Raw genomic sequence first — 14405 nt, 5'->3', positions numbered from 1 at the left:
CCAATGCAGGGGAGACGGGTTCAAGCCCTGGTCCAGGAAGATCCCACATGCTGCGGAGCAACTAAGCCTGTGCGCCACAACTACTGAGCCTGCGCTCTAGAGCCCGCGAGCACAACTGTTGAGCCCGTGTGCCAAAACTACTGAAGCCCACACGTCTAGAGCCCGTGCTCCGCAGCCAGAGAAGCCACTGCAATGAGAAACCCGCACACCGCAACGAAGAGTAGCCCCCCACAACTAGAGAAAGCCCACGTGCTCCAACAAAGACCCAACGCGGCCAAAAATAAAAATAAATAAATTTATTTTAAAAAATGCTATGAGAGCCAATTCTTTTCAAAAAATGGTGCTGGGTCAATTGCGTAACCATGTGGAACAAAATCAATCTTGAACCTTACACCCCATACCATGCACAAAAATCAATTCCAGATGGATTGTAAACCTAAATATGAACGGTAAAACAATAAAACTTTTAGAAAAAAACATTTCCAATTTCAGGGGAAGGCAAAGACTTCTTAAACTGGACATTAAAAAGAACTAGTCATGAAGGAAAAAATGATAAATTGGATTTCATTAAAATTATGAGCTTTTATTCATCAAAAGCCACCACTAAGAGTGAACAGACCAGCCACAGAGCAGGAGAAGATACTTGCAATACACACATTTGACAAAGGAAGGACTCATATTCAGAATATACAAAGAACTTCTGGAAATCATTAAGTAGACAATCCAATAGAAAAAAATGACAAAAAACCTGAAAAGTTTACTCACAAAGGAGGATATTCAAATAGACGATAAATAAATGAAAAGGAGTTCAATTTTATAAGTCATCAAGGAAACACAGATTAAAACCACAATGTAAAACTATTGTATACTCCCTGGAATGGCTGAAAAGGAAGAGACAACTAATATCAAGTGATACCAAGGATGCAGAGCAACAAAAACTCTTCTACACTGCTGGCTGAAGTACGAACTAATATTCTTGCTTTGGAAAAGTGCTTCACAGTGTCTATTCAAAGTGATCGTATACCTACCCCCCTGACTCAGCAATTCCACTCCTAGGTAAATACCTCAACAAAAATGGGTCTGTTCACCAAAAGACATGCAAAAGAATGTCATGTTAGTTCAATCTGTAACAATAAAACTGGAATCAATTCATATGTCCATCAATAGTAGAATGTATAAATTATGGTATATTTATATAATGGTAGACTACACAGCAAAGGGAATGAATGAACCATAGCTACATGTAACAACATAGATAAATTTCACAAACATAATATTGCGCAAAAGAAGGCAGAACCAAAAAGTTAATATTGGGGTCAGGGGTGGTGGTGGTAGGTTGAACTGGGAGATTGGGATTGACATATATACAGTAATATGTATAAAATAGATAACTAATAATAACATGCTGTATAAAAAATAAATAAAATTAAATTTAAAAAAGTTAATACTGCATGATTCCATGTATACAAAGTTCAAAATCAGACAAAATTTATCTGTGGTGTTAGAAGTAACAATAGTTGCTATCCTTTGAGAGGGAGAAGTGCAGTAAGGGGTAGGGGTCTCTTTTGAGGTACTTACTGGTCAAGTTCTTTTTCTTGATCTGTGTGTTACAGAGATGTATTTACTTTGTCAAAAATCAGCAATAGTATGATTTGCCTGAATGTATGTTATATTTCAATAAAACATTTATTTGAAAAGTGCTATGAGATCCATATATATTTTGCACAATTCGAATTCTCTCTCAAATTCTCTAAATATAGTTCAGAGGAATGATCACTCCTCTTTTCCCTATTTTGCCTGAAATAAAATACTTGAAAATGGAATCTAATCGTAGATAGAGAAAGAAAAATTGTAATTTTTATGGCACAGGGTTGTAACAGGCACAAGAAAATGGTATAGAGAAAGAAAATGCTCATATGTAAGCTAATAAGAACCACATATGTGATTTGCACTACAAAGGCATACCTCTCTAAGGCTTTAGACTATATATTCCCAGATTTTTTTTTTTTTTTTTTTTTTTAGCCGTGCAGCATATGGGATCTTAGTTCCCCAACCAGGGATCGAACCTGCAACCCCTGCAGTGGAAGTGAGGACTCTTAACCACTGGTCCGCCACGGAGGTTCCCTATTCCCAGATTTTTAAAAGGCTCTTCATATGACAAGGTATCCGATCACTCACTACCTTTGTAGTTCTCTCTTATGTGCTCTCCAATTTGTGAGCGTCCATACCATCATGCACAGTCTTAACAGCCCCAAAGCACAGTGGTCTAATAACCCAAATACCACACTTTGATTAGCGTAGTCTAAGAATTCCCAGCACGCTGTTGGTTCATTTGGAGTTAACTAAAATGACCAGGTCTTTTTCATAATATAAGTCAGATTTCCTACATCCTGTATTTTTAAAATTTTAATTAAAAAAATTAAATACAGCACTTAATATTTTTCTTGCTAAATTTAACTTTTTTGGCTTTGGCTTATCACTCAAGACTACTGAGAGCACTTTGATTTCGTCTTCTATCATCTTAGGTAACTCTTCTAGCTTTGTGTAATCTATACAAATAATTCATATTTCTTCTATGTATTTATCCAAGTCATCATTTAAAAAATATGTTGATCCCAAACTGTCAAAGACAGACATCTAGAGGGTGCTGCCAGAATCTTGACTTAAAGCAGCATTTCCCAAAGTATATTTCATGTAATACAAGCCAAAATTAGTAAGGGATGTGTTCTGTGATGAGTTTAGGTTTACCGCACCATTTCTCAGTCCTTACAATTCTAATGCACATGGTAAGTCTCTAAGAGGGGATTAGAGTACAAAGTGTTTCCCAAACTTAGCTGACTTGGAATCTTTTTTAAAGAAATCTTTTCTCATCTTGAGAAATCAGTGTTCCTGGAAAGACGCTTCAGGAAAATATACGGTGAAAAGATACATCAGCCAACATTCTTTAGGGAAGAAACTGTTTTATTAGCTTCAAACCTACTTAATTGCATTATCATCCAATCTACCTCAACCTCTCCATATTGTCTGAAGGATTATCAAGATATTGTCAAATGCTGCAATAATATCTTGCCAGTCTAACTTATCACAAAGTGAAATAGGACCAGGTAAAGAGGATTTAGTATTAGGATTATTAGTGAGCCATGGATGCTCAGTCTACTGTGAGAATTATGTTCAATAAGAAGCTATGAAAGTGAGAGATACATTTTTAAAGTTTCCCGCTAAATTGGCTACATTTTTAGAGTTTTGGTGATTAAAAACTAATCTTCAGTGGACTTTCCTGGTGGTGCAGTGGTTAAGAATCCGCCTGCCAATGGAGAGGACACGCGTTTCATCCCTGGTCCGGGAAGATCCCACATGCTGTGGAGCAGCTGAGCCTGTGTACCACAACCACTGAGCCTGTGCTCTAGAGCCCGAGAGCCACAACTACTGAAGCCCGCGTGCCCTGGAGCCCATGCTCCGCAGCGGGAGAAGCTACCACGGTGAGAAGCCTGTGCACTGCAACAAAGAGTAGCCCCTGCTCACCGCAGCTAGGGAAGGCCCGCGCACAGCAGTGAAGACCCAACGCAGCCAAAAATAAATAAAATTTAAAAAACAAAGACAAAAAAACCTAATCTTTAGTTTCCTGGGAAATTCAGTTATATGGGACACCTCACTTTCCAGTGATATTTACTGAAATCTTGCTATGTATTAAGAACGAGTTACTTTAAAAAGTATCACTGAATACTATACATTATACAAAGAGTCTTATAATAAAAACAGTTTAAAAATTTTAAGGTTTTCATACATTGTCAAAAGAATTTTACATATTTTGAAATTCTTTTGAAATCCATTTGAAAGATTACATTTAACAAAAGAGATGGTCTTTGTAAAAGAAAACAGATGCAAGTAAGTATACCAAAGTCCTTCACCAATTAGCAACTTCATTTCAGAACTGGGGGTAGAAGGATGGTAGGCTTTACTTATAAAACATGTATACACAGACAAATCACGTTCAAACGGCACGTTTAAAATCGAGTGAAGTAGTATACTCACATAATGCAGTACCAGTACTGCTAATCCTCCACATTGTCTATTGGGGCAGTAGGTCTTAAAATGTTGTTGAGATAACTGGCTTCCATTAGCAAGCATGTGATTGGCAGGATGATAAAGTCTTTTCACTCACAGGTCAGCTATTTCCTTTTCTTTAGAAGAGGGCAATTCTGATAATCCATCTTTTAGCTACAGTCTCTCATTGAGTCCCAATTCTCTTGCCTTAAGCTTTGATATGGTTCTAACTTTCCTCTTGTATCAGCTCATACTTGTCATCAACTCCTCTATTCAGAACAGCAAATATCAGGAGTTTGACCTCAGGGCAAAGTCCGGGTGGGCAGGTAAAATTTGACCACTAGACTTACTTCCTAATCTTTCATACCCAGCAATTCATGAAGCAGTATCAAATTCAAACTAAAAAACAGAAGCATGACCCCTTATAAGTACTATGAAAAGGGCTTTTTTGCCTTTCTAAGTATACTTGAAAAGAACTGTCAGCTGCCCTATTAAGACAGAAATGGATCACAGACCAGGAAAAAAAAAAAAAAGGAAAAGTGCAGAAATTCAACTGAAATGTAAATAAAAGTGTTAGCACCCTCTTTATGTTTGGTGATATACTACTTCACATAAAAGTGTTAAAATAATATGTTGCTATGAAATATCTTTATGAAGTCAGGAACATAAAAACACTACTGAAACTTAAGGTATCCTTATTTAAATAATCACTGATACTGATAAAAAACATTACATCACCTCATATGAGATTAAAGTTTTCAAAATGAATTTTATTTTTGGCCAATTCCCATACTTGGCATTTCACCACTAAACTGTTTGTAAGTTAATTTGAAAAACAAATATAGGTGAAAAATAACTATCATTATCAAATTATTAAATCCAGGCCTCTCAAATCATAAAATTCAAGTTATATCACAGCGGTCCAGTAGCTGAAGACAAGAATTAGTTGCATCGGGACTTCCCTGGTGGCGCAGTGGCTAAGAATCCACCTGCCAATGCAGGGGACACAGGTTTGAGCCCTGGTCCGGGAAGATCCCACATGCCGCAGAGCAACTAAGCCCATATGCCACAACTACTGAGCCTGTGCGCTAGAGTCCACGAGCCACAACTACTGAGCCCACGTGCCACAACTACTGAGCCCACGTGCCACAACTACTGAAGCCTGTGCACCTAGAGACCATGCTTCACAGCAAGAGAAGCCACTGCAATGAGAAGCCCGTGCACTGCAACAAAGAGTAGCCCCTGCTCACTGCAACTACAGAAAGCCCACGCACAGCAACAAAGACCCAACGCAGCCAAAAATAATTAATTTTTTAAAAAAAGAATTAGTTGCATCTTCTTGTTTATTTATTTATTTATTATTTTTGGCTGTGTTGGGTCTTCACTGCTGCACGCGGGCTTCAGTAATTGTGGCTCGTGGGCTCTAGAGCGCAGGCTCGGTAGTTGTGGCACATGGGCTTAGTTGCTCTGTGGCATGTGGGATCTTCCTGAACCAGGGCTCGAACCTGTGTCCCCTGCACTAGCAGGCAGGTTCTTAACCACTGCGCCACCAGGGAAGTCCCTCTTCTTGTTTTAGAATACAAAAGTACAAGAAGATAGCATAATTAAATTTTAACATTAATAATCAGAGAAAATAATTTAAGCCTCTTTTAAGACTAGAAAAATTAATATGTCAAAAATTAGCTCATCAAAATTTTCTATCCACTACTCACTTCCACTGCATACTAACTACCATACTTTAAAACTGTGTTTTATATTAACTAGTTATTTCTTTATAAATCTTTTAACAGTTCTATATACTTGTCATAATAGATTTCAGAATTCTAAATGTTTCATAATAGACTTTTTTATTCACTTAAGTCTCTTAAAGAAATTACCTTGCAGTTGTTAAGTATCCGTCTGCCAATGCAGAGGACATGGGTTCGAGCCCTGGTCCGGGAAGATCCCACATGCCACAGAGCCACTAAGCCCGTGCGCCACAACTACTGAGCCTCCGCTCCAGAGCCCGCGAGCCACAACTACTGAGCCTGCATGCCACAACTACTGAAGCCCATGTGCCTAGAGCCCATGCTTCACAACAAGAGAAGCCACTGCAATGATAAGCCCATGTGCTGCAACAAAGAGTAGCCCCCGCTCACCGCAACTAGAGAAAGCCCACGCGCAGCAACGAAGACCCAATGCAGCCATAAATAAATAAATAAACATTTAAAAAAAGAAAAGAAAGGAAATTACCTTGATGAGGAAATGTCAATCAGGACTTAATGCCTCTAAGTGCACTACTTGATAAGTAAATCAACCAAAAAGATTTGAGATGTTTATTAATATTTATAAGTCTGCCTTCATAACAATTTCCTAGTGAGCTATATGCTTGTAAAGAGGATTTCTTTGCTGTGAAATGATGATTGTGTTTGAAGGAAGAAAGTACCTAGGATCAGAGTTTTCTGCTTTGAACTACCTACCTACCTGGACAAATCAAGGAACAGAATCTTTGCCAACAGCTTTATAAATTATGTGATCCTACAGCAACATGGATGGATCTAGAGATTATCATATGAAGTGAAGTAAGTCAGAGAAAGACAAATATCATATGATATCACTCATATGTGGAATCTAATTTTCAAAAAATGATACAAATGAACTTATTTACAAAACAGAAACAGACTTACAGATATCAAAAACAAACTTATGGTTACCAAAAGGGAAACGTTGGGGGAAGGGATAAATCAGGAGCTTGAGATAAACATACACACACTACTATATACAAGACAGATAACCAACAAGGACCTACTGCATAGCACAGGGAACTCTACTCAATATTCTGTGATAATCTATATGAGAAAAGAATCTGAAAAAGAATAAATATATTTGTATGTATAACTGAATCACTTTGCTGTACACCTGAAACTAATACAACATTGTAAATCAACTATACTCTAATAAAAAATTTTTTTAAATTATGTGATCCCACCTACAATCCTACAATGAGATTACAAGCTAGTTAACAGCATAAAAATTCATACAAAACTGAGAAAACAGCAAACAATAAATTTCAAATTTTCTATGAACAGATTATTTGTATATAATGGGAGCTATCCTTGAATCACATATTCTTTGGACTGGAGATCATATTCATGTAAGTGGTCATAACCTAATTTGGAAATGAATATACCACCAAACCTGTTTCCACCTCGGTAAAGGACTCAGTTTTCTATACCATCTTATTAGGGGCAACAGGACAGCAACAGAGATAACTCCTTGTAAAGAAAATGGATCTACCTTCAATAGTAAGAATATCTTCTAACAAACTGAAATGGAAGTTCAGAATCCACTTTCTTCATTTTCTACTATCTTCCCCTTAACTTAGTAAAGCTAACCATCTGTAGATCTAGGTCACTCATAATAGTGTTTCTTGTTTGGCATAATACATGAGCACCAATTGTAAACAGAATAAATATGAATACATTTTCATATGTATTTAGGTTATAAAAATATTTAGGTTATTTCATATTTATGTTATGAAAATATTTCATAAATACGTTGTTCAGTGCTTTACAGATTATAATTGGGAGACAGAACGGCTTTTTCAATTTTCTTCTAAACTTGACTTGAAATACCAGTTATTTCCATACAACTCACTGTCTTATAAGTATTCCTAGCCAGTTTGTGGGTATTGTGCTTCTCTAAAGGATTGTTAAGCTCCATAAGGATGAAACTGTCTCTTATGTTACTTTTGTGTCTATTTCAACCATATCTCCTCTCTCCAAATAATCAATACTTAGCATTTCATAAATATTTATTGAACACTGGCTTGGAATTAGAAAAAGCAGCTCTGTGTTCAAACATTTATTAAAATAAGAGCTCTTTAACTGCTCACAATGGTCCTGTTCCAAACATCACTGTGGAAGAGTTCTATTCATACCAATGGTGGAGCCCCATCTCCAGTTATCTCCATCCCTCAAAGGGGATGGGACCATTAATAGACTGATATCACAGTGACTTTCTTTTAATTCCATCTCCATTTGGTTCTTCTTGCCAAGGGCAGCAGTCACGCCTGTTGTCGATCCTAGCACTCCTAAGCCCTCTAACTTGGATCTACCCCTCCTCCACACTCTTGTGCCTCTCAGCTTTATTAAGCTCCTTAATCCTATGATTAAGAAAGAAAAAGAAAAAGGAGGAGGAGGAAAGAGGAAGAAACGAATAAGAAGCAAAATTATGAGGGAGATGGAAAAAGGTAATATGAAGAAAATAAAGAAAATGACAATAGAGAAGTTAAAGAGTAAACTGAATAGAAGAAATTTAAAAATCATATTTGTTATTATACTTAGAGTTATGTGACTAGAAAAGAATTACATAAATGTATAATTAATTACCTTTAAAAATTAGTTTTATCCTTCTTTCTGGAAGCATACAGAAAAACTATAAAAATAACATTCTTTACACTGACAACATTTTAAGCAAGGGGTTCCTTTCTAGGTTGTAATAATTTACATTTAACTTGGGTCCTAAAACTAATGTTACACTACCAATTTTCATATACGACCATGAAATCATTAAGAAATAACTTAAGCTTCAAGTGTTATTAAACCAAAGTATAAAGTTTTTATTTATTCATGTGCTTTGCAAGTAATAACTAAGTTAAATATTCACCAATAAGAATGCCCCATGAAGTTGAGACACTGAATGGGTATAGGTTCAAAAGAAGGACCAAATACAGTTATCAAAGAAGCACTTTTCTAGGGCTTCTCTGGTGGCGCAGTGGTTGAGAGTCCGCCTGCCGATGCAGGGGACACGGCTTCGGTGCCCCTGTCCAGGAAGATCCCACATGCCGTGGAGCGGCTAGGCCCGTGAGCCATGGCCGCTGAGCCTGTGCGTCCAGAGCCTGTGCTCCGCAACGGGAGAGGCCACAACAGTGAGAGGCCCGCGTACCGCAAAAAAAAAAAAAGAAGCACTTTTCTAAAGAAAAGTTTTTTCAAGGCAAACAAGCATTCCTGTAGCATTAAAAAAAAAACAGGTGAGAAGTAGAAACCAATAAATGAGAAGCACATTATTACATCTTACTTGTCTGAGGTCAATGAATGCTAGCTGCAGAGTATCCCCTTGGAATCCTGGAACGGGCTCAGAGCTGGCAAACACTATTTAAAAAAAAAAAGAATAAAAACAAGATTGCAAAATATACAAGGGTTTAACCACTAAATTAATTTCTACTCATTACAAATGTATTATAATATTTACAGGTAATCATTTCAAATGAAGACTATTTATAACCTTCAATTTTCACCACTGAGAATGTTCTCCACATCCATTACCACAAATATTTTAATAATTTTAAACTTCCAATCTGCCATTTAATTACTCTAATCCTTAATTACAATAAATTTTAAATGGTTATCCATTTAACTTTTGTAAAAGTTCAAGGGTAGTAATATACTTCAATCAAGAAAAGTTTTCTGACTTTTTTTAGCCTTAAGTGAATGATTATAGAAGCATTTTGAAACTATACCAATTGCACGGTTGTCAACATATTTCAAAACATCTGCTTTGTTACAGAGTATGCTCTACACAAATCCTACTCTAGCTAACAGCGATAATAGGCAGCCATGTAAGAAGTCAGTTTTACATGCAGTTTTACATTTTACAAGTAAAATGTTCAAAGTAGCAAAATGAGGATGATGTAGGAATGCCTGTTCATTTTTTTAAAATAATTTTTTTCCATAATGGAATCCCACCTCTTTAAAAACTAAAAGACATCTTAAGACAAAATAGATTTCTTAAGACAGATTTCTTAATATCTTTAGATGAAAAATATTTTGAAAGATATTTTTCAACAACTTTTTTTTTTGGCCACACCGCATGGCTTGCAGGATCTTAGTTCCCCAACCAGGGATTTAAAGCAGGGCCACCACAGTGAAAGCGCCTATCCTAACCAATGGACCACCAGGGAATCCCTTTCAACAACTTTTTTGTACTTAAAAAAAGTTAATACTAGTAACATAGCTTTGTTTAGTTAGTTGAAGACAATCTCAATACTAGTTATTTTGAAAACAAAAGCCTTGTGGCTCATAAAAAAAACCCTATCATTTTACACACATGCTTCTCTCGTAAGAATATGAACGCCTGCCACCACTCTCCCTCCCCATTAATATATGAGTTTTCTTAGAGAGTATTATGGATTTTCCATTTGTGAATTTATCTGAGCCAGTATTTTAGAAACCACTTACATTGTTAGCCTATATAGATCTTGGAATAACAAATATAATTCTTAACTTTAGTATATTCTGCGTGAAATATAGTTTAGAAAGGCTCAAAAATCAACATCTAAAAACAATAAATATATGAAAGCCTAGCACAGCTTAATTTATTTGGCATTTTTGGAAAATGAAGAATTCAAATTAAGTTTTTTTTGTTGATGTTGCTTTTAAGTTAATTATAATTTTTGTTTTAAGCATCAAAACTTTTTTTCATCGTAAGCATTTTTTGATAAAATTTTAAACTGCATCATAATACTTTCCCTATCTTTTTTTTTTTTGCAGTACGCGGGCCTCTCACTGTTGTGGCCTCTCCCGTTGAGGAGCACAGGCTCCGGACGCGCAGGCTCAGCGGCCATGGCTCACGGGCCTAGCCGCTCCGCGGCATGTGGGATCTTCCCAGACCGGGGCACGAACCCGTGTCCCCTGCATCGGCAGGCGGACTCTCAACCACTGTGCCACCAGGGAAGCCCTCCCTATCTTTTTTTTTTAGAATACTAAACACTATATAAACGTTTCTTAATTCTCTTCATTGATAACCATTAAGAACTTTTATTCTATACAATAAATTCCCAGGGCTGCTATGGTATTAATAGCTGTTTTCTATTACATTAAATAGCTCAGAATGCTGTGTTGTTTGAGTTCTTGTGTCTATCTTTAATAATTTTTCTGCCTTCTCTCTTACAGGTTTAACATAAATTCTTACTCCCTCCTCTCTCACTCATCTCTTATTATGTTATCTTTAATCTTCTTGAGCAGGTAGGTAAGCTAGAATAGTATCTAAAGTAAGAGCAAATACAGCCTGAGCATGGGCCTCTCCCACAAGTAGGTGAATGAGTTTATATATGCCTTTGAGTAAATGTACCTTTCAGTTACTCAGTTACACCATTTTCCTCCTTACTTCTTGGTTCTCTGCTGGGTACTAAGTAGCTATGGCCATTAGATAGGTGACTACATTCGCCTTTCTCAGGCCCCCTATTTCCAGAAAACTAAGATTCATTCAGCAAATCTAACCATATTTTTCATTGTTTACTATAATTTACTCACATCACTGTCTTTTCATACAATGAAAAGTAGAATACTTTCATACTGTGGCAACTCCATCACCCCCTACCATTGCCCAGATAATTGAATTGCCTCTTTTTAGTAACATGAGATCTTAATTGAAAAATAACAAGCAAAATTCTAATAGCTTATTAAAAGTAAAGATTTTTTTTTTAATCTAAAAAGTACTTTTCTTAAGACCATCCAGCATATCATTGGCTTTCGTGGCAAGTCTCAGGCTACTGTTTCCAAGTAACAATTAACTATGAATTCCTTAATGGTCTCTAATCAAGGCTGTATATGTTAGCTCAGCTTCTACCATCACCACATATACATACACACATAAAGACTTCCTATAATACAGAGAGACTTACTTTACATATCAGGCATAAAAATCAGCTCAATTTCAATTATACTTCGATTATTATGCACTTAATCTTCCAGAATTTTTCTACACTGAAAATAATCTGTCATTTTTCTTCTCTCTCAGTTCCTATTTAAGATACTATAGTTTAATAAGCCCCATTGCTTGGCATTAATCCAAAGAGCTTAGAGTCAAAATTATAATAGTACCATAAACTTATATAGCACTTTATAGCTTACAAAGCACTTTCTCTTAATCATAATAATTTACCTTAGTAAACAGGGCATGCAGATGATGGATCACAAAATCTTGCAGCTAGAAGAGACACCCCCCTTTGAAATATCTCCAACAGTGCTCTGAAGGCTCCGTTTAAAACTCACCAAGTTCTTCATTTTATAGGGCAGAAAAATTAAAATTGAAGTGATTTGCCCAGATCACATAGCTAATTTAGATTTTCCTGACATTCAATTCATTGATCCAGAATCTGATTAAGTATTCAACCTCTCATCTTTTATGCCATCTCTTCTAAGAACCTAACCAATATGGAAGTGAAATTCACTAGTTTATAGCTCTCAAGTCTTTTCTCAAATATTTTTTAGGGATAGGAGGCTTCATATTTTTTCCTTTACTTCTTTAAAACTCAAATGTAGTCAATCCTGTTGGTTTTATCCTCTACAATATCTTCAGTCTGAATCTGTCTCTACCTCAGTTCAAGCTATCATCATTTCTTGCTTACATTACTAAAATACATTCCTATCTGGTCTCTCTGCTTCTTGTGTGCCACCTTTCCATCTACTTCTCCCAGTAAGATGTAAATGTGATTTATGCCACTTCACAGTTTAACACCTTTCAATGGTTCCCCATCACCTTCACAATAAAGCAGGACAAGTAAGATCCTTTATAACCTGGCCTTTGTCTATCTCTCTAGCCTCATCTCTTACCACCTTCCTAGGGGCACCTTAAACTCCTTCCATTCCAAACCACCTGCACTTCCTTGTATATGCCACAGTCTCTTACCAAGTACCTTTGATCCTTCTGCCTGGAGCATCCTTCCTCTTCTTTTCCACTGGGTAACTCTTACTTATCCTTCCATTCAATCTACATCTTCTGTGGAAGACTTCCATTACCCTGGAGCCTGGGTTAGGTCCCTCCTCTGTGATCTCCCTGCAACTTCTGTACACAGCCTAACTATACTACCCATTTTGCTATCTTATAATTGTTTATCTGTCTGGGTTTTCCCACCAGACCATGAACTCCCTGAGGGCAGGAAATATACTTCCATTTTTATATCCCGATCACCTAGTATAATGCCTGATACATAATGAGTAGGCAATAAAAGTTTCTTAAGTGAATGAAGGAAAATTGAACAAATGAACAAATAAATTCTAAGGGGATGCCATCCAATCCTGGTAATTGATACATTCTCTAGCTTATTGATTAGATCTAGAATGATGTTGTCCAACAGAACTTTCTCCAGTAATAGAAATGTTCTATATCTGAGCTGAACTGAATTCTTAGTTTTATTTAATTTTAATTGAATAGTCGCATATGACTACTAGACAGTGTAAATCTAGAACATTCTGTGCATATTTAGTGTATTTATTTCAAAATAACTGAGTGTGGGTAAGAATACTCCAAATGTTTCCTTCAGCCGAAACTAAATTGTGAGTTCTTCCACTAAACACGAAGCTCACAGGAAATAGAGATTTTTTTTTTTAACCTTTACATACTCTGTGCCTGGTGTACAAGAGATATTCAGTAAATGCGTTGAATGAATAAATAATAATACAAATAATTCATTTATACTAATATGGTCCCAATAATTCTAGAGGTAGATTTCAATCTGAACTTTTTAAAGAATTGATGACTGATTTTTGGAATAGCTTATGTTTGTCTTCAGATTCCTTCTTGGCTCAAGCAGATTCTCAATTTTATATGATTTGTCATATTTTGGGGTTTCTTTGTTCTCCTCCCTTGGGCCAACTTTTTATTATTTTTATTTAATAACACCTACTCCCTAATATGATATCTTTGTCATTCAGTCATGCCATTAAGGATAGTTTTTTTGGTTTTTTTGTTTGTTTGTTTGTTTGTTTTTGCGGTACACGGGCCTTTCACTGTTGTGGCCTCTCCCATTGTGGAGCACAGGCTCCGGACGCGCAGGCTCAGCGGCCATGGCTCACGGGCCTAGCCACTCTGCGGCATGTGGGATCTTCCCGGACCAGGGCACGAACCTGTGTCCCCTGCATCGGCAGGCGGACTCTCAACCACTGCACCACCAGGGAAGCCCAAGGATAGTTTTTAAAAACACACATTGATCTTGGTCTTTCAATAAGATATTTAAAAATAGTTTCCAGGGCTTCCCTGGTGGCGCAGTGGTTAAGAGTCCGCCTGCCAGTGCAGGGGACACAGGTTCGAGCCCTGGTCTGGGAAGATCTCACGTGCCGCAGAGCAGCTGGGCCCATGTCCACAACTACTGAGTCTGTGCTCTAGAGCCCGCGAGCCACAACTACTGAGCCCGTGTGCTGCAACTACTGAAGCCTGTGCCCCTAGAGCCCACATTCCACAACAAGAGAAGCCACCGCAATGAGAGGCCTGCACACCGGAACGAAGAGTAGACCCCACTCGCTGCAGCTAAAAAGAAAGCCTGCGTGCAACAACGAATACCCAGCACAGCCAAAAATAAATAAAGTTATTTAAAAAATAGT

The 14405-nt window shown here is 37.1% G+C and overlaps 1 protein-coding gene across 6 annotated transcripts in view; it reads right to left on the bottom strand.

Moving 5' to 3' along the window:
- EXOC6 (exocyst complex component 6) overlaps positions 1–14405 on the bottom strand; it is a 193197-nt gene that overhangs the window by 26684 nt on the left and 152108 nt on the right. For 5 of the 6 annotated variants that reach the window (XM_089897932.1, XM_022569330.3, XM_089897937.1 and 2 more), the window contains one exon: positions 9103–9176. The exons of the other annotated variant lie outside the window; for it this stretch is intronic. In XM_089897932.1, the coding sequence (XP_089754058.1) occupies positions 9103–9176 (74 nt within the window). The remainder of the gene's footprint in view (positions 1–9102; positions 9177–14405) is intronic. 6 annotated transcript variants of the gene reach the window in all.

Source organism: Delphinapterus leucas, chromosome 16 (genome assembly GCF_059928025.1).
Source record: "Delphinapterus leucas isolate spDelLeu-1000000601 "Yukka" chromosome 16, BTC_Dleu_Yukka2, whole genome shotgun sequence".
NCBI lineage: Eukaryota > Metazoa > Chordata > Mammalia > Artiodactyla > Monodontidae > Delphinapterus > Delphinapterus leucas.
Note: the sequence above shows the minus strand (reverse complement) of the source record. Positions and strands in the feature narration are given on the sequence as shown.